This window comes from Anopheles arabiensis, chromosome 2 (genome assembly GCF_016920715.1).
Source record: "Anopheles arabiensis isolate DONGOLA chromosome 2, AaraD3, whole genome shotgun sequence".
NCBI classification, from domain to species: Eukaryota; Metazoa; Arthropoda; class Insecta; order Diptera; family Culicidae; genus Anopheles; species Anopheles arabiensis.
In genome coordinates this window covers 99276178-99301920 of record NC_053517.1, presented here as the reverse complement: position 1 = coordinate 99301920, position 25743 = coordinate 99276178, and the positions used below count along the sequence as shown (strand labels likewise).

The following is a 25743-nucleotide window of genomic DNA, read 5'->3' as shown; positions in this document are numbered from 1 at the left end:
GCATTGAGTGAAAAAGCGTTGCAAACAGCGACCACATTCCATTGGCTAACCGGCCCGGGTGACCAAAACCGTACCGTGAACGTGTGCACCTAGGAATGTCCGGTCGTGGTCACATACACAAATATTTACCCTTAAATCCGCTACGCTACACAAAGGTGGGCATGCGTTTTTCCGGTACAAAATCTGCACATACCCTGCATGACCTGATTCGAAACGAAGGGGCGATGATGGGGGCTTTCTATATTTGTACGCCTTAAGTGAACACAGCACATACACACAGCACCTGTACACCTTGTACGGAAGTGACCTTGTCGCGCTAGAAAGTGTTTCAGTGCCTATTTTCAGCTTGGTCTGGTCTGGCCCCGTTTGATGCCCGAAAGGGCTGCTTGCACCATTAGAGCACGCAGCACTGAATTCGGTGCCCTACAGCACCCATTGCTGTACCAATCAAAAGTGCATCGGTGTACCTTTGGGGCATGGTGCTGAGGGCAGTCCGAACGCGAACGGACGTGCCTGTCGGATGCGAACGAATTGCGTGGGGTTAGGAGGCATGGGTTTCAATCTTTCAACCGCGCCACCCAACCGTAGCATTTCCGGGACCAGCGCCCCAGCGTCCTTCAACCAGCGCTCCAGTGTGTGTGTGTGCGGGAGCTACATTTTCGCGCTTACAAAGCGTCCCACTGAAAACTCATTGAGGGAAAGGGGAAAGCATTTTTTTTTTGGGGTTGGGCTTGAGTTTAAAAAGCTTTCTCCGTCCGATGGAGCTTCGCCGCTCAAGATAAATGCATACTATTAGCTACGCCGAAAGCCGGAAAGCGTGAGTGGTTCGGCCTTGCTTTTCTTCCTGATGACAAGGGATATAAGAGAGAGAGGTGGAGGCATGGAGGGACGGTAGAAGAATTTATTATTTGCACTTTTGCAAGACGCTAAACGCAGTTCCATTGGTTGTTGGCTAGGTAGTGCTGGGTCTACTAAGTGGTTTTTCTGTACTTGAATATCGTTCAGTGAACGTAATTGTGTGAATTTGTTTTCGATGGTTTGCATATCTTTTACCTTAACATATTATTTTTGTTTGTTTTACACGTCTTTTGTAAGAGTTTTGAGACGTTGATGTGTTATGCTATTAATGTAATGAAACACAATATTCACAAAGCTCTTCAGGGCGTATGTCGGTAAATAAAATGTGCATGAAAATGTTGATTTTTTGGCTGGCTGTAGAAAACAAAAAGTAAGAGAGATAATTTCCTTCCATGAACATCTTTTCAAAGGTAACCTTACTCTTTCTTATTTTTTCTTTGGCACAACAAACGGTTGTCGGTGGTCGCAGGCCTGCCTGAACCTCTATTGGACTTGGCTTTGAGTGACTTATGGATTTACCCATAGCAGATTAGCCAGCTTGAACCCATGACGGACATGTTATTAAGTCATGCGAGTTGACGACTGTACCACCAGACCGGCCAAACTCTTAAATTTAATTCCAAAAATGAATCTACGACCTTGCGAGCTGTCTTTCGTCACTTATCCAGAACTTTCACCATGACGAACCAATACATGCTTGTGGGCATTATTTCAAGAACTACCTTCGATTTTTATCAATCTCTCCTCAATTTTCGCCACTTAACTGTTAGAGTAGAGGTTTCGTATCATGTTGGTTCAGGCAATTTTGATGGCACCCAGCCGGGAGATGTTGGACCGATTTTTGGGTGTCATGTCGAAATTTCACCGAAATTCGCCTGAAATGATTGCATTGAGATTTGGTATAATTGCTTGCCGTTACTAAGCCAGTGGACGCTATTTCTGCTTCCTGACATGTAGTTTGATGTTTCCTAGGTACTAGATCACTGTTTGAACGGTTGCATCGACCTTCTGGCCAAGCAAACGCAGCGATGCACCAGCTTCTCCCTCAGTCTTCATTTCCAGTACCTTTTGCAGCTTCATGCAGCTAAGTGCTATTTGGAACTGAGCTTTCTTTCAATGCTCTGACTGTTTTCTGATAGTGCTAAAATTTTGTAGGTGCCGGAACAGTCTTATACGGCACGCTTCTACACGAAGTTTGGCTTTACTTTTTTCTCCATCACGATTACAGTTCGACTGATAGAGGTGTCATATTTTCGCTGCTGACTCATGGGATACTATTATTGAAAGTACAATTAACGTGAACGGTCTGGTGGTACAGTCGTCAACTCGAACGACTTAACAACATGCCCGTCATGGGTTTAAGCCCCGAATAGACCGTTTCCTCATACGTAGGACTGACTATCCTGCTATAACAATAAGTCACTGAAAGCCAAACTCACTTCACTAGTGGGTACAGGCAGGGCTTAACCGGCAGCGGTTGTTGTGCCAAAAAGAAGAAGAATTAACGTTTCGTTTAGTACAGATGAAGTTAAACCCATGAAAAGTCGACAATTTTTGTCCATTTTTAAAATGCAATCCTAGTATATATATCCTCCGGGCGTATTGGTGATAAGCCTATAAATGGCGTCATATCCCTGTAGGACGTTTACGCCAAATAGAAGAAGATACTAACATTGCATTTGGTATCGTTTTTTGACAATTCTCAGGAGATTGTGGAGCACGCAACTTTGGAAAAATATAGAACTAGGTGCCTATAACTCAGTCTTAAAACTTTCACACACACACACAACACACACAGCCTATCAGTGGCTTTTCTTACATTCATAATATAGCCACTGACATCCACTTTATATAACTCTACCCAAAAATCAAGAAAGAAAAAGTTTTTTGTACGGTCTTGCATGAGATTAGAGCAAATCCCTACGCATGTTAGATACTTTCTATCAAAATGCTCTGTCCTGGGGATTGCTATGATCCTCTGCGTTCCAGGAATAACGTACTGTTGTCAAATTTTTCCTAAGCTCGTTTCAATGCATGGTGTCATAGCCCTAGTTAAAGTCGATGATTGGTCTAGGGAATTATCGATTTGAAAAAGAAAAACCTGATTGAAGGGAGTTTTATTTCAACAACTCGAAGATGGAAGGTCTCTTCGATGAGGTTGTAAAATCCATGTTCTACTATTCTTTCTTATTTCTTATTCTTGTTCTTATTTCTACACTTTTTATTCTTAAATAAAAAATCAAGTATTATGTGTACCTGAGAGAGAGGTTGCTTGACTTGTTTCTCAAGTAATGCTCAATATTACGCTTTATGAAATGTTCTAACAAGCGATGAGAAATATTTTACCTCCCATAACACACACTCTTTCATTTTTGGTGCCTTTTTTCCATCACTCCAAAATATTGATATCGACCGAACAACTCAAACAACCCAAAAATCTATATTGATCCAATCATCAAACAGTACACCTACCTAATACCTCCCTCTCTCTCTGCCCCATCATCCTTTTATAAAACCCATTCACCCAGAAAATGAAAGAAAATTCGACCGATTTCGTTTTTAGCCTGTTCCGCTTTCACCAAACACGCACACACCCGGCCGCGGCTCTATCATCCGCACTGGGCAAATACCATCCGACTTATGTCACTGGGATCTTCTTTCCCCTTCTTGCAACTAAACCCTCCGTTTCCCACTCCCTCCCTGCAGTGTGCGTCCAGTGATGAAGTTTTTCCTGCCAATCATCACACCACATCAGCGGTCCAGATTGAAAATCGAATTCGGCTACCTTTTTGTGTGGCTGTGTGTGTTATTAACAAAAAAGTCTACCAGCTAACAACCACTTCCCAAAATGGCAAACAGGGCAGAAGCACACGCGTGAAATCCTTTTCCTTCCATTCATGGAATCCTCTTTTTTTTCTTGCAAACGAAGCAAGAAAAGCTGCATTAAACCTTGACGTGTGGTAATTTTGTGCTACGCTTTCATATTTCGCCCCCTCGCTGCCGCCGGTATACCTTGGGGAACTTCCCCAAAAGCCCCGAAAAGAGAGAACCGGAGAAAGCCAAAAAGATTTACGTTACTGCAAAGCAAAATTCATGGCCCTCGCAGTGACACGCTGGGCCTTTCTTTACCGAGCCGGGAAACTGTGAAAAGGTACAGCAGCGTCCGCTCGGCTGGCGTACCCTTTAAATGATAGCCCAATGATAAAAGTGGTATCCCGCTGCCGACGAACAACACCTTTGTACTGGGGGAGGAAAAAGGGAGAAAACCTACCAAATCTTCGGAGTGAAAGCAAGGGTCAATCAAGCAACGCAAAGCCTCGGGTCGATGAAGCCGAAATGTCGACAGCAAAGCGCCTATAGCTTTTTGCTGCCTTTTGGGCTTGGACTGGCGCTTCCCTTCGACGAACCGGTGCTGCTTAATTTAACCATTTTATGCTTTATAAAAAAAGGCTAGAAAACAGTCCGGTGGCCGTTTACTTTGTCCTAAAGAGATGAAATTGATTTGCCTTTAAAAAGAAACAGCACCGAAACTAACGCCGTATAAAGTATCCTAAAACGGTAAATGGAGTGCTAACCGCCGGTGCCGTAACCACAAACCTGGACAAAGAAAGCTGGGACAGGCCCAAGAAATGCTGCAACGCTGCTACGCTCATCGTTAAATATTAACGAGCTCGAACTAAAAAGCCCGGTAGCCGTAAAACATCTCACGGATCGACTTTCCGGCGTTTCGGGACCGAAGGGGAACCCTTTACCTTTGCGAAAGGATAATCAATGTCGGAAGCAGTGCTGTAGAAGCAAGAAAGTGAGCGAAAAAGAGCAGAACGACGTCACTGAAACAAAATACACTTACTCGTAACGACTCTGATACTGATGATGAATTCCACCAGGGATTTAGCACCACCAGGTTAGCTTTCCTTCCTTCCATCCTCTTTCAAACATTGTACATTATCGTTTCGATAAGCTCATTAATTCGGATCCATTAATCCGGGCGCCCGGTTCCCAGTCAATGTCTGCAAATAGTTTGCCTGCCTGGGGTGCAATAAAAGTTACGAGGTTGGCACGGTGGGATGTTTCCTGTGTCCATAAAACCGAAATAAAATGGCCCCTGTCCTGGATTCCCCGCCAAAAACCGGGACTCAGTCTACCAAAACGGGACTCAGTCTACCGATACGCCCAACCGGTGGTTGTCCCGTGTGGTTTGATTTTTCATGTCGTGGCACCACCACGACCTACCCGCTGTCACCACATCGTTAGCCGCTGTGCGAGGTACGGAAAATGTTTGACTATGTTTCCAGCACCACGCCAACCACCTGCACGGATGCTCCAAAAAACCTCACACGCTAACATGTCCTCATCTCCTTCATCCCCGACCACTTGCATCTGCTGTGGTGCTATTTTAAGCTTCTCAATTAGTGATTAATTAGCAATGATTGCGACGGTTTATCCGGACAGCTACGAACGACACAGCGGGGATTTCGGGTGGCAAGGGTGAGGTAAGCTAATTGCAGCGAATGCGACGATGTGACTACTGATCAGCGATGTAGGTTTATTGGACCGTTTGGCACACGCTTTAGATTCCAGTAGATGGCCGCCTCGACGATGCTCGTACCGCGCGCAAAGTCGACGGCGACCACGTTGGCCGTTGGGCCGAGATCTTCAAAGTACCATTTGGTGACGAACCGGTTCACCGAGTCGGCCATCTTGCGCAGCCCACCGTAGCGGTCGGTGATCACACCCCAGGGATCGGGCGTTAGCTCAGCCATATCGGCTACCGGGCGGAACGAGTACTCCCGGCTGTAATAGAAACGTGATCGTAATCTGTTAATGTCTCTTCAACTTCGCTCAGAATTCGCTTCACTTACAATCCCTTTGGATGGTGCACCTTGAACAGGTAGTCCTTCAGATCGTTCACCTTCTGCACGTTGCCCCAGCGCTGCTGCACCGAACGCCACACCACGTCCGGGAACGACCGGAAGGCAAACTCCAGATCGTACGCCACGATCACCGTTTTGCCACCGGCCCACACATCACCCAGCGTCCCAGACCATCCAATGCTCGGGCTGGCCATCACGTCCCGCAGCGTACTCTGCAGAAACTCGATCAGCTTCGTGTGGATGTTGTACTCCTTGCCGAACCCGACCGGGAACTCCTGCACATCCAGCACGATGATTTCGTTCGTTTCCTGTGCGTAACGCTTGATCTGTTCGAGCACGTTGATCAGCGGATGGAGTCGCGATATGCCATGGTTCGCCCAGAACGGGGTGCGACTGTTTTTGTAGTACCCGACGCGCAGATCGATGTACCGGAAGCCGTGCAGCAGCTGCCCGTACACGTCCTCGTCCTGCGTCAGCGAGTACTTGGTGATGATCGTTTCCTGGTGCAGCGGATCGAACCCATCCTTGTACGAGGCGGAATCGTGCGTACCCGGTATGAACAGCTCCCGCATGCGGAACGGGCTCAGATGGGCCCGCAGATCGGTCATCCAGCGGGGATGGAGCTTCATGCAGTGCGCCGACAGGACGGTACCGTTCGGGCGCACGAAGTACGCGTAGTACCCGTAGCAGCTGGTGTTGGTGTTGACGCTGTTCAGGAGATCGTAATTAAATTTGATACCTGTTGGCGAGAAAGAGAGCAAAAAACGGGAGAATTTATATTAGAATGTGCAAGGTGGTGCCTGGGGACGGAGTGTTTGTGAGAATTTTGATTTTGAGCGCTACTACGGAGCGGGGAGTTTGCGGAAGCAGATTGTCTGAGAGGTGTGTATGTAGTCTAATTGCAGTCTCATTAACATTTCACTCCCGTGACTCGACCGAGCTCGAGATGGATGGAGTTGGCAATAAATGAGGCATGAGCGTGTGTGTGTGTGTGTTTGTGACGCTTCAATCGCACTCGAGGCGTAACACCGGTCGTCGGTTTGTACACTGGTCGCTCGGAGTCTGTTATTATTGTGTTAGCGAAGCGTTCTGGGGAGCACACTGAACCGGTTTGCGGAACGTACGCAGCAGATGATTCATAGGCTAAAGGTTTCATAACCGTGTTGTGACTGGTGATGGGAATATCCATTCAGTAGCTTAAGTTAGTTCAGAGTGAATGAGTTAGAATGGTGAGTTCAATGTGGAACTCACTCGCTTAATGTCATAACTACTTGTACTCTCGAAGGAATTATTTAACTCACAAATGATATAATTCACTCCGAAGGAGTTAATAATCACCGTAAAAGAGCTAATTCATTCCTCGAGACATCACTCTCAGAAGAGTTGTTTGTGATGTGTGAACATGGCTTTTAACTCACAAATGATTTGATTCAGGTTGATAAGATACAAGTCGCCGTACAGAACTCTCATAATGAATTCTCGCTAGATCGAATTATCGGTAACCTGTCGCTAGAATTAATTTTGGAAAGAGTTATTGAGCTTTTAAGTGATTTGTTTCACTGTGAGTATATTGCTAGATGTTGATAGTTTACTCATAAATATTGAAGTATACAAAGAGCTATCAACTAACACTTCATTTAATTCATTGGGTGGAAGTGATCAACCACTAATCGACACATAATTCTTTTAAGATTTTCTTACTTCTCAAATAATTTAAATAACAGCAATGTGATAAAACATCAAAAGTAGGTCAATGTTCTAATAAACTCCACAGAAAAGATTCAACTAACTTATTCTGCCTCATGTACGTACATCACTAATGGTGACGCTCTAGCGTGAAGTATTACGAGATTCGTTGAAGCAATACATCACTTGTATGAGAATTATCAACGTATCTGAACCTCGTTCGAGTATCTAGTGGAACTATATCTCCAATCGCTAAAAATACTGCAACGAGCAACAGGAGGTATCTTCCGAATGGGAATGTGCAATAAATTCGATTGTTTATAAACGGCACACCGTTAAATGTACAATTTACAGTAATGAGACCCAAATTAAGGGCACGTGTTCCAAGACTGCTGATGACACTAGCTTCACCTTTGTATACGTTGTAAAATTCCACCGACAACAAAGACGCCCATTCCCCCAGACCAAACGCGGGTACGTGGAATGAGTCTCGATATAGCTGTATACACCTTCCATTTATTTTTCTTCGCCCAAAGCGATAAGGAATGGAATTGCATGTGAACCAGCTGAATATCATTTCCAACCTAGGGCTGCGTAGCGCTTTCTTCTTTTTCTAGGCCCGGCAAGGGCGTTCTTACGCCAATCGACAAAGCAAAGCAACAGCAACCGTATCAGATCATCATCATTTGCTCCTCCAACAACACCAACAGCAACAACAGGGTGCCAATTTTGGTGAGGTCGTGAACGGCGTGCGATACACCCGGCGTGTACGATACTACCCCATTTCCAGACGACGTGGAAACACACAGTCCTCACCTCAGTCTAATGACCGTTTTAACCGATCTCGTACTTCCATTTTGATTGCGCTCGATGAGCCCAACTGTTGCCCAGCATTTCCGTTCCTGGTACGTGACAACCTTAGCAAAACCCGTTTCAAACGGTTGCAAATGGGGCGGGCAATCATTGCTGGGGGAGTGGGGGAGGTCGTGTGTACCTGTGACCACCCGTGAAAGACCGTGTTCAATGTGACCCGTATCAGGATAATGCTGATTATCGAACATACCGAGAAAGTGTTATGTTTGCATTCGTAAGCGCCTGCAAGCGGTTCGTTCGCCAAATCGATTAATGGAAACTCTAAACGAAGCAGATTAGTTATACTGGATCAGTTTCAGCCGATTCAAATAGAGTAGTGTTTGTGTTTTAGCACGCTTTTGTTGTTCTGAACCACGATTAAGCACCACGAATAGCAAATAGAGAGTTTACCTTTACGGTTTTTACCACACTTTACCACTCCGCATTGGTTGCATATTCTGAGAATCCGGACGTACACACCATTCTAATCGTCCGTCTGGAACTGATTTGCGGTACGAAACGGAACCACAACAAAGCCCCACAAGAGGGGAGAAAGATCGGTCACCACAGCATACCCCTTTTGTACCCCCCCCCGACAGTGAAGGATGGCAAACAGCAAAATGTTTACAATAATGGCTACGATAAACGTTTCGCTTCTGTCCACGGCACGTGTCGACGGTTGACTCAAACCCCCGCGCGTTCGCGGCTTATCGCTGCTAGAAACAACACTTCTCGGAATGGAATTCACTTCGGAAGTCACCGCTTCATCGCGCTATTGGGCAGAACTTCTTACGATTTCGAAAACACACTTCCTGCGTCACATCAGCACACTTCTAGCCCACTCGTAGGTACATCCACACACTACACGCCCTCCACCCCGGTGAAGAATTTATGTTGCTCCAGCTGTTTCCGCTCCCGCACCAAAGTCTTACCGGTTTTGGTCCACCCGTTGGTGTAGACCGGCTGCAGGGAAAACAGCACCTCCTTCTGCCGGTAGCCCGACTCGTCCCGGAAGTCGTACGCCCAGACGAGCTCCATCTCACCGGTCGTCGAGTCGGAGACGCTATTTTCGGTAGTGCCAGCGGTGGTCACTTCCGGCGAGCTGAGGGCGATGCTCGCATCATCATCACCCATCATCATCATCATCGCCGGTGTCGTCCCACTGCTCGCACCGCCGTCCGAAGCGTCGGTGGTGGTCCCCGAGCTACCGGTCGTGTAGTAGTACTGGCGCGGCTCGAACGCTTCCACCGGGTACTGTTCCGCCAGCAGTATGTAATTGGATAGATCGTCGAAATTGCGCCACGCCAGCTCGAGGGTGCGGGTGCGCGCGTTCACCGTAATGTAGAGATCGTCCATTTCCGGCTTGTACACACGATCACCTGCAAGAGGCGCGGAGACGGGAGGGGGTTAGAAGCATAGAAGAGTGGTGGAGGTTTTTGGGGAATGAAAGTTTGATTGACAACACAATACGGATGCGGACACAGCGCGGTCTACTACCAGTACAGTGAAAGTGTCCAGTTGGGTCGTCACCTTTCTCATATTTACCTGGCTCTTGTTGTGCTTGTATGGATGCAGTTGGCAGCAGCAGCACGACCACCGTCAGCAGCAGCCTTGTGGCGCCATTACTCACTGTGAAGGACATTTTGTGTTTCGCTTTTTCTGTGTGTTTGTGTCCCCTCACGAAGCCCTTTGTTGACGCACTGTATCAAACTCTGTGGCACGGTTCTATTTTGGCGCCTTCTTCTTCACTCTCCGCAGGGTCAAGGAAATTTGCTGCCTTTGCTGGGGATAGTGAAAACACGCTGCACTTGCTGTTTCTGTCGTTTCACGCTTTGTTTGTTTGGTCACTTTGCTTGACTGCTCGCTGAAACAACAACCAACGCGACCTGCAGTGCCTACTCCGTCACAGGGGGGTGGGAGTTCGGTTCGTTTCACTCTGCGCGACAGTCACCTCGTTACGTTCGAGCCGTCCAACGACTGCCGTCAGACTGCTTGACTCGTTCGCCGCCGCACCGTGCGTATATGCTGCTGCTGCTGTTGTGCATAACGGCCAAAAGGGACTGTGGACTGTGTGTGTGTGTGTGTGTGTGGTGGTAGTGCACCATGTGCTCGGGTGGCGCGCGCCCGCGTTTTCGCTCCGTTGGCTCATCTCGTATTCACCCCACCCCTAGTATGCTTTTTGTTTCCACTTTTGCTTCTCAATCCCATCCGCGCCCTCCGCGTCACTGCACACAAACACACACACACACACACAGTGTCCTACCCTTAGGCGGGTTAATGTCATTTAAAGCGATTGGCACTGATTCGTTGATGCGTTACGCGTAGAACAAACCCGCATCACACAGCAAATACGTCGCGAACCAATGGAGCCGGGGCGGATCGTGGCGGTCGGACAAACCCCCAAACCATCCATTAGCACATTAGCAAGTGAGTGTGTCCTCCCAGTCGCAGCTGATTGCCGGTCCATATGTGGTGTCTGTTTGTGTCCAGTTTCTGGCCAATGTTTTTGAGTGTCTGCCTACCTGAACGCTAATTGTATTATAACAGTGTGCTGCAGTGCCACAAATGGATATCGTCACACACATGAATGGACAACCTTTTTCCTCTCTTACTCGATAGAATATCAAACTGGGAAAAATGTTCTCTCTCCGCTCTTGCAACTCTCGTCACATCACTGTAACCGCGATATCTGACCCGTCGCGACACGCGAAATGACGCTGGCGATAGTTTTACTCACACACACTTTCACTCTTCACTTCGCTCTTGCTTTCATGCCTCATCATTCCCGTTCAACGCCATCCCTGATTCTCGTTGCTACTAGCATCATGTTTTGTTCCGTTCGCGTGCCGGTTTCGTGCTTATCGCATCCCCTTTCTCGCGATGCTGCTGCTGCTGCTGCTGCTCCACATTGCTCCACGTACTACGGCGCTCTCCGGACGGCCGGAAGATCGACCGGTTCGCGGCATGAGGAAGGTGGAGATTTATCGATAGCGGGGTGCTTCGCCGTGCGGGGTGTGGTTGGTTTGCCGCGGATCATGTGACATTTATCATTAATATGCGCGACAACTTTCATCTTTCCCATCGCTTCCACGGCGCTGCATCCCCAAGCAACGTGGGATATTGGTAGCGCCTCGGTAGTGTTTCGGGACTGTGGGATTCGCTGTTGGTGTTTGATGGTCGAAATTATTAGTATTAATGTATTAATGTTTTCTAAGGCTAGTCTACAAGATAACAAAAACATGTTAACAGATGCCAGAAGGTTCAGAGCATCTTGTTTATTAAAAATCATAATTTAACACCATAAGATGTCTTAAGACAATACCGTGGTCGTTGAGAGTTTTGAAACTTTACATAAAAATATATCAAAAGCAAATAAATATTAAGGTTTTGGCTTGTTTTTTGATTCTACGTCCCAATTCAGGAATTTCCCCATGATACAGGCTGTGTCCCTGCGATGTGATGTCACTTTTTGTCATCTTGGAGACGATTCTATAAGGTCTGAAGGATTGTAATTTGCTCTTCTTTATCATCGGTTTTGACGCAATAGCTCTCGTTCGACGAGGACTTCTTTAGGGATTTCCTTAAAAGGTTGGCTAGTATATTTCTAAAATGATAGTTTTTGCTTTAAATGATGGTTTGCTTTAAAATACTCAATAACTTTAAGATTATTAAGACCTATTTTGGATATAAATTTTAGATGATTCATAACATAACAACTATACAAAGAGACCTAACATTTGCTCTACAGGGAGTCATCTGCTGCGAGAACGTTTGCTCTGCTACTTAGATACGATGAATCATATCATACAAAGTCTCTTATTACTGAACATTCAACAGGAGTTGAAGTACTTCAAGAGAAGACAACAATTTAAAGCCTAAAAAGGACCTGTATACTCTACGAGTTAAATTTCTAGTATCGTTTAGGCTAAATCTTATTGCCATATACGCCACGAAACGCCCATAGTTCGACCCAAATGTCGCACCCATATCTCAAACACTGCCAATGTTTTGCACTTTTTTTTTTCGTGCTCCGCGAATTCGTCAACTAGTTTCTTATCAAATCGAATCTGACCGATAGAAGCTCTCGAAAAGGAATTGGAAAGGAGAAAGGACTGGCCAGACCCTATCGTTGGCTATCGTTGGCAATGGAGTTTCTCCATCACAGTTTGCCCATCACACACCTTTGCCTCTGGATGCTCGGGTGTGGTTGGTGGTGCTTCGTGGTCAAAGCATGAAGGTCAAGCTTATGACCACCACCCCAGCCTCAACCACCTATTACTTCCACACGTTCTCCACGGTATAGCTGCGTCAGATTAAATTAACACACTACGGAGCGCACTCGGGGGAAGCGCAAAACTTTCTTAACCGCGAAACAAAACTCACTCGATCTGGCACCGGAGTAGCCTCTCTCTCTCTCTCTCTCTCTCTTCCTGTGTGTACGCAATGTATTGAATATCCTTGGCGGATTTGTTTGGTTGGCACGTCACTGTACCGGCAACGTTTAACTTTCTCCCTTTGGCGAAGCAAGAGGGGTAGATGGTTCATAATTAATATTTGCCTTCATTAAGACGATATTCATTGGAGGGAAAATTGGCCCGTTTGCAAACACACGATGAACTTTTAATGAACTGCTGTTAATGCTGCCTGCTGCCCCTGTATGCTTTGCGTACGCGGTTAATCACTATCGATCAGCTAACCCATTGGCACTAGCAATTTTGGGGTTGGGCTAGATGGTTTTCCAGGAAAAGTACGTGTATCTCGCAGCAACTCAAATTCCCATTGGAGGGTTGTGGAAAACCAATACACGGCAAGTGGCTGATAATCTGTATCGATCGATACACAATCGCTTGTATGCCCTGCCCACCGCGAGACCGTGAAACAATTGAAACTTTCTTTCTTTACCAAAACTTATCACATTATCATTACAACAGGATTTGTACGACGGCTTCAGCCAAAAACGCGGGGCAACAAAGTTCCGGCACGACAAAGAGTGGTAGAATTCTAATCGATCCACATCATCATCCTTACCGTCGGTCCGATGGTCTTAGTACATGATTTACGCGTACCAACTTCGATATGAATAATATATGAGCAAACAACAGCCCGAAAGCTTTTGATTGAAATCTGGTACAAGCCGAAGCCGACGTTGCAGAACCAGCATTTGGCGTGGCACAGCGACTGATTCTGGTTTGCGCACACACACACGCGCGCGCGTGTTGGGTTTTGATCTTCGTGCGAGTCTACGCACTAGTCATGCAGGAGAGAGAGAGAGCTAAACAAAATAAAGGTAAAAGCATAAAACACAAAACATCCTTGACACCCGGCTTGATAACAGACAGTTTGGCCCCTTGTTGATTGAGTTCGTGTCTCGCACGCGCGTTTGCATAAATCAGTTCAACCCCGTCATCCTTTCGCACGCGCGGGGAATGGTGTGACGCCGGGGGAAAGAAATACAAACTCCCGACCATTGAACCCTGGCGTGCTACGTCACATTGGAATACATTAACTTTGATTCAACATGTTTCGTGTGTAAAATGTAAAAAGTAAAATTATTTGCAAAGGAAGGATGTAACTTGCACTTATCCGGCTTTGTTTTTGATTGCTTTTTTGTGTGTGTGTGTGTTATCTGTTCAAGCTCTTTTCGGGGAAGGTCCTTTTCTTCCCGCCCGGAAGCGTATTTCCCAGCGTAGATGTGTCATGAATATGGTCATGAATTATGAAGAGCGGCCGGGCGAAGAAGGAACACACAAAGCAAAAGGCAAGGCTAATGTGTGACAACGACAATAACAAATAGTGGCTTATTACTCTTCCCCGCTGAATACTCGAAGGTACAAATGATGGACTATTTATCACGGCTTCTTCACCGGAAGTGGCTGCACTGTCAAGTCAAGTGAATGCTCTTCCTTTGGTGACTTTAAGCAACAATTTAGCATAAATTAATATTCAAATATACACCCCGCGAAATCGATCAGTGCAAGTTGCCCTGGAAAACCTGTCGCCTACAGACAACTTTGTATTTTCCCACACAAAACCGATTGTTCACCATGGTCCCGTTAAGTACTCAAGTCTCAACTCGTTCGATGTCAACTCGCTGACACTTTAAAGGGCAGCAATTTTCGACTTTTTCACAAACTCAAACACAACACGCCAGTCCGCGGCGCGGTCGGCAGAGATTGCCAGTGCCAGTGAATGCTTCCCGCCAGTGTAAACCACAACCCCCGGTCTCCTTTTTGCTCCTCCTAGCCCTGTCTGTATCAATTCTCGGAAACATTTCAAATCAAGCTGTTGAATTATTAATCCTGCTTGCTACGGACAGCTTTTCAGGCGTTCCTTTGCGCTGCTTTCCGGCAGGCGGACGCGACCCCGGATTCGACGCACTGACTCGAGCACCGCACCGCGATCCTGTTGAACTCGCGTGGCTGTACACGCCGACAAAGACACGATCTCTCTCTCTCTGTATGGGGCGCGGTTCGGGAAATGGTTTTCTTTTCAGCTTGCACATTCAAAGGATGTGCCACTGTCCTCTACGCTTGAATGGTGCACTTGAAAGTTGGTTCGTTGCATTTCGTGCTGTCGCGTGGGGATTGCCTTGCGGGGTAAGGTAAGGCAATATTAGAACATCTCCCTGCTTTTGGCTGGCAATATCGTGCTTCCATGTAACTGGTGTACACGGTACCGTTTCTGCATTGAGCTGAATGTATCTTTGTGGATCAGGAGCAGGAGCAAATGGATTCCCATATTTTCCATCACAAAACGGTGGCCAGCGAGTGAATCGTTCGGGCATGGCGTTGCGTCAAGCGTGACGGCGAGTAGCAGCATAGCAAGCAAGTAAATTACTGCACTTTGAATAGGTTGTTAAGGAGTTCGGGCTGCACCGTGCTGCTGTGTGCTGTGTGTGTCTGATTGATGACAGTGTTCTTGAGATTGAGATGCTACATGCAAGATTAATCAACAAGTTCGTTACAGATGAAGGGAGGATGATTCTCGTCCCGAACGAGAACCACTCTCTTATTGAGTGATGAATTGGTTGGTTTTACCTAGGAGAAACTTTGAATAAGGTTGATTTGTTCAATGAATAGTAATTTCGCTACTTTGCTCGCTCTATTGATGGAGTGATGGAATCAGTCTTCATCTGCATTGGATTGGAGAAGAGATGTCTTGTGTGAAGCAAATTATTAAGGATCGATCAGCATTAATTCAGCACTAGTGCACTGTCCTTTCCAAGGCAAAACATGACTACACAAGTGTCGTTTTCCCAAGGGACATGTTTCAAAGGTTATGTTATATCTTGAGCCACGATCTCTTAACTTTGTTCTATATATGTATCATTTCACAATAAGGCAACAGCATTGTTAGTGTCTCATGTTAAATTAAATCCTAAAGCCTCCTTTAGAAGTCATTTTCAGAAGTCAAGACTTATCGACTTACTTAAGTACAACAGATACTATTTTATATATTCTGGAGAACATCACCAAGGCTCTGCTTGTTATCCCCACTAATTGGCTAAGTTATCTGTGACTAATTTCTCCAGCAAAGTGAAGAAAAGATGTGCGGAGAAGTAATTAAACCTTTGAATGAGTTACATGAGTATCAGCCTATCAGATCGAATATAAAGACTCAGTCCACAAGGTCTTGGCCTCTTTGCTTTAACTTGAGCGTTTTCGGACACTGCACTACCTGACCGTAAAGCAGACGTAAGAGCAGTCGCTGTTCTTCTTCACTCTTTATGAAATTATGAGTCCTATTTCTGATATCTTGTATCAGGCTTCATTTTTGGCTCAAAAACTTGTTTATGCTCTAGCCACTTGGGAGCCACCTCTATACTACATAACTAACTGCAAACTTCTAAAACTCTAGCCAAACAACACTCTTTCTATCTTGTCCAAGGCCATTAGAATACATCACAGAACTCCACAGGAAGCAAAACTTTTTATCTCACTTATCAGCAAGTTGTCAGACTTCCGTCGTCCGACGACCAAGCTGACGGGCGGAAGTCAAAAGTTCTTATCTTAACTGCTTCTTCTGCAACGAATCGCCCACGTACCGAGCCGACGTAGTATGAAGCTCCCAAAAGCTCGCCCCAGAAAGCGTCCCTGGATTATCCGTTGAATTAATTAACACTTTTCCATTATCAAGCACCGGTCTTGTGTTTGGGATGGTTTTTTTTCTCGCCCTACAGGACAAAAAGTTCATTTTGTCAAATTATGTACGAATTACTGCTAGGGCATCCACTTCCGATGTGAGATAAGTGGCGTACTCAATGAGTGTCGGTGTTTTGGATAAGGATATGTAGCGCATACATACACACAGTTCTAGGGAAAAAAGACGAAAGATATTGTGTTAAGATTAAAACTTGTCCTTTGTATCCTTCCACCTACTTACAACGTCAACTATCGCACGTCAATGTAGCGGCAAGTAGCATACGTCACTGTCGGTATATAAGCTCCCTAAAGCTCCTTCCCGGACGCTACCGAAACGCCGGAATGCCATTAGCGGACGGATCCAATCCAATCATCGGCTGCCAGCATAGTTCCGATTATCAGCTAACAGTTTGTGAAACAGAGGTCACCCTTCGTAGAAAACTATAAGGACATTGAAAATGCTCTCGAACAAACACACTCATGCACAGAGGGAAACCATCGGATTGAATCGGATTGTTTAAGTCGCCTCTCAATGAAACAAACCCCTCGATTACCCACCCATCCAACAGGCTTCGAAGCACTTGCTTATTACTTCGTTTCTGGTGATTGAATTTATGAAGCAGCAAGCAGCACAATGAAGCTGCTTCTGCCTCGTACTTCAATCTCCGCTCGAACACTTGGGTACATCCGTATACGACGCGCTCGGTCCTAAGTCATAAAATTGAGCGATATCCAAACAGATTGAATTTCTTTCAACGTAAATAACGTCGTCCCGAAGGCTTCGGTGCCGATTTCGTTAGGACGAGCCAGTGGTTGGAATGGTTGAGCTTTGCCTACTCCCAGCCTGGTTAGATTTATCCCTGTGAACTGTGCAGAAACTTTGCACAAAGCTAAACCATTCAAACCCCGGGACTTGCTGTTTTTTTGTGTTTCCATTCCGTTCGTCAGGGCATCCTTCTTTCCTCTGTGACTTCATTTTACCCTTTTTTCATTCTTCTTTCCTTCCTTCCTTCCTGACAAACTTTGGTGGGTGACGTTCTTTTCTCTCTCTCTTCTTGATCAAGATTCCCTGACACTGAGTTTTCGGGGGGGAAGTTCCGCATCGGATTGCGATCCCACTCGTCTCGGCATTTTGTGTTTCCCAACCCAATCAAAGCTTCCTACTCGAGTGCCGATGTGCTAACCAGCAGATTGAAATATGATGAACCGTCAGCAAAAAAAAAAAAAAGAAACAGGAAGATGATGCCAAGCATCACCCTTGTTCAGCACTTACACATACACCTGCTCTCACTCTTCTTTTCCTCTTCACAAATGAACTTGGAAAATAAAACAACCCCAGAAAAGCATACGAGACACTTCGCCTTTTTTGTCTGTATATCGTTGTCACCGTCGCTTGTCACATCATCGAAGGGTTGAGGCCCTTTTGTCGTGGTAGCACGAAGTGAAAGAAAATAGCCGGAAAAATCGTTCGGAACCTTCCTGGCCATATCCGCGACATTCGGGAGTTTTACTCCCGTGACGCTATACGGACGCGCTGAAGCACAGCACCCGGCTCAGGCTCAGGCTTTAACGGTTCTGAGGTTTTGCCCCTTTCTTTCTTTTTGCTGGTCGTACGGTTGCGATACGGTGATGGATGGTACGGGAACATTTTTATCCCATTACCAACCGACCGTGGCGGCTGCCAGTTGCGTCGCTAATGGTGAAAGAGTGCCAACGGGGTAAAGCGCTCTCGGCTCGGCACAACATAGTTTAATGGCGCTCCTTGTCGGCATCGTACATTGCACAAAATAACTACTTAACCTTCTAATGGATCGTGAACTTCGTCCTGTGCTTCGAAGTTCCACGCACACACAAGCACACATCAGGCAAATCACGGGACGGTCTTTAACTCGGAACTCGGCCCAGTTTTCTTTGTTTGCCATGATTGAGCATCGGTGGGGGAGCTTCCGTCTTTTCTTTTTTCCTCCCTGTACTGTACTCCTTGTACTGCTGCTGTAAGCAGGGCGTACTGCTGGCATTGGCGCAACAAAAAGGCTCACCACGGTGTAACCCTTTTTCCTTCGGCATGTGAGGATTCGGTGGGGTTTTTTTTTTTTGGTTTGTTTGTTCACTCTTCATTTCCTTTCATGCTCATTCTACCGTCAAAACCCTGATGCCCTGAGATTCTAAGAAAACAGATCCCGCACCCGATTGGGCTGTTCCCTGCGGAGTTGGCTTTTTTTGCTTTGTTGCTCTGTTCGTTCGTTGGTTTGCGCCACCAACATCTCGTTTGCTCATTTACTCAACCGGGAAGTTGGGTTGAGCTGGTGGTAGACCGAGGCGTTACTTTTCAGCAGCATTCCAGCAGTGTGGGTACGTACGCAGGGAGGCTAGTTTTTTTCGCCCCAGTTAATCGTTGGCACTCCGCACGGATACGGAGTTTTGTTGATGGAGATAAACATGACACCGGCAGAGGGAAAAAGGTTCGCAAGGGTGTATGTGTGTGTGTGTGGAAAGCTAAGGAACAGACAATCCTTTCCCTGTGCCGTACATATGCTCGGTGCTGACATATTGCGGGAGCAAAAAATCAAACGCCTCTCCCGAAGGAGATAACTCCCCAGGAAAGATAAACGAGCCAGCGGTGCCGTGCGTGTTTGGGAGCGTTTGCAATGTCACTTTTTTGGGGTGGACTTTCTTGCAGGTTGTGCTGTGTGGGAATGATAAATTTTGATCTCTACAGACTTTGTTTGGCTATGTTGAGCGCAGAAGAAGTTGCTTAGAATTTTAAGTAACCTTAGCTCAGCCCAAAGTGACTACAGACACGGTACAGAAAGTCTCTCTATGGCACCTACAGCAAATGAAAACAAAACATGCTGATATTGACTGTAATTTCATACATTCATGAAGTATTTAGGAATTTTAATATAGCAATTTTGAAAGGCAAAATACATTATTGTAATATTGAAGCAGTGTTAGAGCCACAAACTGTCATGTTGAAGAATCTGTTTAAAGAAATACCATATTTAATTAAGACTCTTTATGAGTTGAATCCTCAAAGTTTAACATAATTCGAAATGAAAGTCAATGTATTGAACGAATCATTTAATGTCCTTGGCTATTTTTTCTGCTCTTACTGGGCTTCTAAGGACATATCCATTCTTGAATTTACTTCACAGATAAAAAATTGAGACACCATTACCGTGCAAATAAAACAACATTGCACTGAAGTATCTTCCCTTGATCAAAGTCCCCCCCTCCTGGATGCCAAAGGGCATATCGTTTCTATTCTTATCATCCATCGACGTCCCTTAACCGTAAGCATCTCCGATGTCAACCGGCATACCCGTGTCTGCTGCGTACAAACAGACAAATACCGCCATCAATATGCTGAAACAGATGCCTGCAGTCTCGTAGGATCTTCGTCTCTCGATGGAAGAACTTGAGCCTGGGGCTATGACGTTGTTTTCGGTTGACAGACACACAAACGAGTACGCTACGGCCCGCCGTTACGGTGGGGTGCAAAAATTTTCGCTTCCGGCTGTCAATTTCTTGTCAGCTGGAATTCCCAATTGTACTAATCGTACCAGCGGCAATGAGAAGGAAAAGACACTGTAAAGAGACAACCGGTGGGGATATTTTTTGTTTGCTTCTAAAACGAATTGGCCGCGTGACGACGCAGAATAAATTGCAGCGGACTGGGCCGAAAAATCGAAACAAGCCAATCAAACGCAGGGCTCAATGGGCTCAATCCACCCGACACACACGGGTGTAATACGAGCCGGAGTTTCCATTTTCGGTGTCTATCGTTGTAAGTGTGCGTTCGTTCCCAGGTCACGAATGCTTGCGCTATCACGTTTCGGGAGTTGTTTATCTTGACTCCATTTCCAGCCCGAAAGTTGCGCGGGGCTGGAGGGTTTTGTTGTTCTTCGATTTTCGCACCCTCGGGGTTCGTACAACCCCTTCGGCTGTGCGTATTTTATTCGATTCAATGCATTGCAACGGTAACGCAACACGCGCCAGTAACGATTCTCGCTTGAGGTTGCGTAACGGTGAACAAAACGGCGCCCGTTTTTTTCCGAAAGCGCCTGCAAGGTAGGCTATACGCCTAGCACCGTCAACAGGCAAACAGTGGGAACATCTTATACGTCACATATTTAGCTATTAAGTTAATGTTGTTTAATTTTTAGAACAATATTTCTAAATTGAAAAAATAATTTAATTTCCCATTAATAATTAAAAAATATAATATAATAATTAAAAAATAATTTACCATTTCACTTTTGTATTAATATACATTATTTTTATTTGAAACAAAAAACAAATAATTAACCTCCTGTGCAAGCTTTTGGTCCATTAAAAGCACACAAAACCTTTTCCAAAACATGCTGCCTTCCACACCACCATTTTTATTCTTTCTTTCCCTCAGAGTGCTCACAAAACACCCCAACACAGTGCGTTCATTCGTTTCTCACACACTATTTTGGCACATTCACCAGTCACGGCCTCGGATAGGCAAACATTCGTACGCAAACAAAGTCTGCCATCCTCGCGGTACGATCGAAACGCGGACCCCGCCCTGGCTTCTCGTGTATACGCGGCGCATGGAAACACTCGTAATAATAAATGTAATTGGAAGCCATAAATCCGGTATTGTTTCGAACGTGGCTCAACGCGCTAGCCTAGATTTTGCGCGCTGCAACCAACTCCGAAGGTCGGCGTCTCTCGCTCTTTCTCGCCAAGAGGCAGTGGTGCCTTTCTTTTGCAAAACGGTTCGCATCCCAAACGAATACAGAGTGTACTACTGAATGAGCAATGAATGAGTGTGTATGTGTGTGTCTGTGGCAAAAAGGCAACAAAAGAACTCAACGCACACATTGCCAGCGATTTCTTCAAGCGCCTGAATGGTAGGCTACGCGCAAAGCAGCATTACATTTGGCAGCTTGCCAGCTTGGGCCAGTAGGTTGCTACATTCACCGTGCATTTTGGCAGCAGTTTGGCGCTTCGAGATTCGCGGCAAACTGTGTTGTTTCTCGGCGGTTAAAGTCGAACAGGGCTGTAATGGTGCGTGGTCCGTGTGCAACAAGATATTGGCAGCTCTGCCCGGTGGCAGATGAACCTGTTGCGGTACACCGCAGCGCTCTTCCGCTGCTTTTGCCTGATGATAGTGCACAAAACCGCAACATCGTGCTTCATTCAAAGCAACACTCCGCTGCTGCACCCGGATTATGACGGAAATTCGTACCACCACCGTTGACGGTCGTGTACGCTCGTCTCCCGTCATTGATGATTAGCGAGGATTATATTAGCTAGACGGCGGCAAGTCAGCACCCGTTTGCCGTGGGACAGGTGGAAAGCGTCTGCCGCGTTTGATAGCTACAGCTTTAGGGATTAGCTCTCGTGATAATAAGCGGATGAGCATTCGCTTTAGCGATGATTAATGTGACGCTTCTCGGCAATGCAGCGAACTGCCGCATTGCTGCAATCGATGAAGGTGTAGGGGCAATAGAAACTACACATTTTAGCATAATTGCATAGTAAAATCCAGCTCATCGTATGCGACACAAAACGAGATCCATTAGTATTGCTTGATAGGGTTTTTTTATTCTCCACTGTCACCGTGGTGGTCACACCTTAAGGTGGTGACCGATTATCAAATTCACTTTAACTCAATCCCAACGTTTATCGCATTACCGTGGTAGAATGGCTCCTCACCATTGCGCCCTCCATCGGTCACTGCAATCTTGGCCGACAGGTGTTTGGTGGGTGTAAAATTTCCCACCTGTTCCGCCGCTGGTGAGTTGCTTGGATTCGTCGAACAGAGAAATAGAGAGAGAGAGAGACAGAAAGACGGAGGGTCACGAAAGTGTGGTAATGGAATTCAACTACCTCATGCGGGAGAGAAAATGTAGATTCATTGCAAATGCTTTCCCCCATCCCAGCCTCGCGTTGGCAAAGGCGGGATGGTGTCCGTTTGTGCCGGCTAACCACATAACCGGCTTCCCGCGTCAGTGGAGCAGACGATGTATGTCTACATCCTGGTGGCGGAAGGTTGGAAACGTTGTGGGAGTCGGCAAAAGGGCTCAGAAAGGTCAACGCCGTTTAAATGGTTTCTACCGCTCCAAAACGGGCATGGTGCGTCATACCGGGAAGGAACGGATGGAAAGTGGGCTTGTAATTAAATTTTCTCTGGCACTCTCTAAATTTGTCCGACATTAAATCCTTCCTGCCGAGGTGCCGCTGGACCCGTGCGGTGATGCTGGAATTCTCCAGCGGATACACACACACTGTTGGGAGTGTAACGAGTTGGACAGCTGCGGTGACCAAAGTCGGTAAAAGTCAGCGAATAATTGAATTTATAATTACGAAAATCTGTTGGTAAATAATTTGACCTACGCCCGGAAGGGAAGGTAGGGGTAGTGACAGCCAGGAAGGAATAACGATGGGCTCTAAAGGAGTGTTCGCGGTATTTGTTACGCTCCGCTGGTTGAGACTAAGCGGAAAAGTAAACAGCTAACCTTTACGTTTGTCCCCAAAGAAAAGCTTGAAACCCGTTTTGGGAAATAATATTAAACAGGCCATAAAACGTTATTTCTAAGAAACATCATTGAACACATTTCATTGAAACCCATTCTGTTGTGCCTAAACTACATCAAAAGAACAAATCACTCACATTTGGACGTTGATGCATTCCCATTTTGGTAACAAAACTAACGCAAAACGCTCGCTAAAATTGAGTCCCGCAAAGCGTAAAGCATACCACCGCTAACCTACACCATTCCATCGAGTTATTTCCCATTGCATTACAGGATCATCATAACTTGTAATGCTCCTCCGCTTGGTGCTCCAGCCACGGGGAAAGAATGTCGCCAGCATAAAAGCATAAAAGAACCACCACCATTGTGTGTGCGTGTGCTGGAAATTGTGATACTGTTATACGGAATGCATAGTAAGCGGTACGCCAGTGACAGTGGAGCACTGGGCGCTCGCATTCCGCCCTCCCCGAGCGGAACGTGGCCATCCGGATTAAGTGTGGAAAATCCTTCCGGGAAAACTCATACACTACCATAATCAAAATGGATGGCGTCTTCCTATGCAAAGGTCTTACCTTGTGCTTGGTGGTAGTGGTGGTTGGTGTTTGGTGCGCTCAACGTGCCGCTGATATACTCACATACGAACTGCGTGTGTGTCTGTGGGAGATCGTATCCGAGTTCTTGTCTTTTGGGGAAGTTTTTCCTACCGAGGAACGAGCACGACGGGAGAGACATTCTTGCGCGAGGGGAGGTTTTCGTGACAGTAAATTGAATTCCTCGCGAAGCTTTCCCATTCTACCGGTGCTGCTAGTGACAGTTGATGGCAATCGTGACGACAGTGATGTTATCCTGCGTGCCGTATGTTACATTAGATCTGCACACATTGAGGTGCTATGATATCAGCTGTCATCTAAATGGATATTCTTGCAAAGGAAAAGGTGATAATTTGCCTGCCGTTGGATTGAAACTAATCCTTTTATGGAACTGAGGGATCTTTTTTAAACTTTACATCGTTTTGCATCGTTAGCGAAGCGAAAATTGAAATCATTCGTCCACCTAAGAACACCATCCAGACTCCATTTGAATAAATGCTTTTACCATCGGGTCATACAATCGTCCACTTCGAATGGACCACTGAAGCATCCTCATCAGGACAGCAGTCGAGCATCCAGGGACCTGAAATCCTGGTGGCAAGAAAGAGCAAAAAATAAGCGAACGAACAAACACAGACGAAGCTACTTACGATTCAAATATTGATATTCGTTTATTTTATTTAATCTACGATCATTCCAATAACCAAGTCGATTTCTCTCGGGCAGCTCGGGAAAGCCATTCCTCGGAGCTTCTGCCCGTGTACCGTGGGAAAAGCCCTGACCCGAACGCTTTATGGGCTGCCGAACGTTCCGTTTCCGAGACGTTCTTGTCTGCAATCCCATTGTGGGGTCGGATTTTCTTCGGTATCATTTCGATTTTCAATATCTGTTGGAAACGAGCGCAACGAATGAAGCGAACGCGCTATCCATAAGATCCGTATATCTCGACGCAGTGGAGTAACATATTGGCTTGGTTTCTCTCGTTCCCTCCCTCCCCCGGGGGAGCTTACGAGGTATGTCTGCATTGAATATTTATGACATGATGAGACCAATGCTTTGACCGACCCAAAGTAAAGCCAGCGTTTTCAATTCATAATTCTGTGGGAAACAAACTACATGTGTTGTTGGAAGGGAATGCGTTGACGTTGAGAGATGAAATCGACAGGCTGGGTGTGTGGTTTAGCATCAAGCAAACACTCAAACGCTTCTGTTTTCACTCGTTCATCTTTTCTTTTGTTTAAATTGCTGTTGAAACACTTATTGGTGCTTTATCCATTGAAATGTTGCCTCTTGCCAACCATTTCTAATGAAAAACTTGCACATGATTTCACATACCTTCCAAGCGGAAATTACTAACTCATCACATGGCAAATTTCATTCCGTCGAGATACACACACCAAAGCTGCACAAATCGATAGTTGCTGCTAAAGCTAGTGGGAATGAATATGTTTGTGTTTTCATCGCCCACAAGCATTCATTTGCAACGAAAAAAATAAAACCAGGAACAACGCGAGGCTTAAAACCACACAAACCGTCCCACCGCTAAGCGCCTGGAGTGTATGCAATTTATTGCTAAACTTTCACCGTGCCGTACAGGCTTCCACCGCGTTTGCGAAACACCTCTCCGGGGGACGACAGGTCACCCGGTCGTCATCAATATGTCAATCAGTTTTTTCAGCCAACCCCAAAACTCCACTTTCGTCCCTGAGTTTCGTCCCTCCAACACGGTCCTCCCACAGTGTGTGGGACATCCTCGGGGGCACAATATATCTGCCCACTTGAAGGCGCGGGGTTGGTTGCCGGTTCAAGTTGCCCACTGTTTCGAGCGACTATCTCGACCGCGCCTAAGCTCGGTCTCCCGCGTACAGCACGGTTGCCGGATTGAATCTGAGCTTACGCTTTGTGGGAGTAGGAAAAGTTTCCATATTATTTTCCATTCTCCCAGCTCCCCCAGCTCCCATGTGCTTTCCATGTGTGAGCTTGAGGTAAGTGCCGAACGCTGCCGTACCGAATCGTGCAACAGTATGGGGTAACTTTTTTACTCTCCTTCCCACCAACGAATCATATCCTGCTTAATAAAGCAATACGGGCAACACAACCACACACACACACACAAGCCGGATGTGTATTGGCTGAATTTACATGAATGTTTTACGGCTCGAAGTGGTGGTCCAGGATTCAAACACACGCTGGTCGAGAACGCGCTCATGAAGCAGCAGCAGCTCTGGGG

The 25743-nt window shown here is 46.2% G+C and overlaps 2 protein-coding genes across 15 annotated transcripts in view; one reads left to right on the top strand and one right to left on the bottom strand.

Annotated features, from left to right (window-relative positions):
- LOC120894577 (AF4/FMR2 family member lilli) overlaps nucleotides 1-25743 on the top strand; it is a 214132-nt gene that overhangs the window by 8895 nt on the left and 179494 nt on the right. The window lies entirely within an intron of this gene.
- Nucleotides 5381-10310, bottom strand: LOC120894580. The gene is made up of 4 exons (XM_040297267.1): nucleotides 9816-10310; nucleotides 9203-9649; nucleotides 5721-6471; nucleotides 5381-5652 (listed from the first exon to the last, which is right to left on the bottom strand). The coding sequence occupies exons 1-4, from the start codon at nucleotides 9910-9912 to the stop codon at nucleotides 5391-5393; spliced, it is 1557 nt and encodes a 518-aa protein (XP_040153201.1). The 5' UTR covers nucleotides 9913-10310; the 3' UTR covers nucleotides 5381-5390.

Excerpts from the sequence above, each read along its gene's own strand:
- LOC120894580 (XM_040297267.1), bottom strand. The coding sequence starts at position 9,912 with ATGTCCTTCACAGTGAGTAATGGCGCCACAAGGCTGCTGCTGACGGTG. Across the intron at positions 9,650-9,815 it reads ACAAGCACAACAAGAGCCAG|GTGATCGTGTGTACAAGCCG; the intron begins GTAAATATGAGA and ends CGCCTCTTGCAG. Across the intron at positions 5,653-5,720 it reads GTGCACCATCCAAAGGGATT|CCGGGAGTACTCGTTCCGCC; the intron begins GTAAGTGAAGCG and ends TTTCTATTACAG.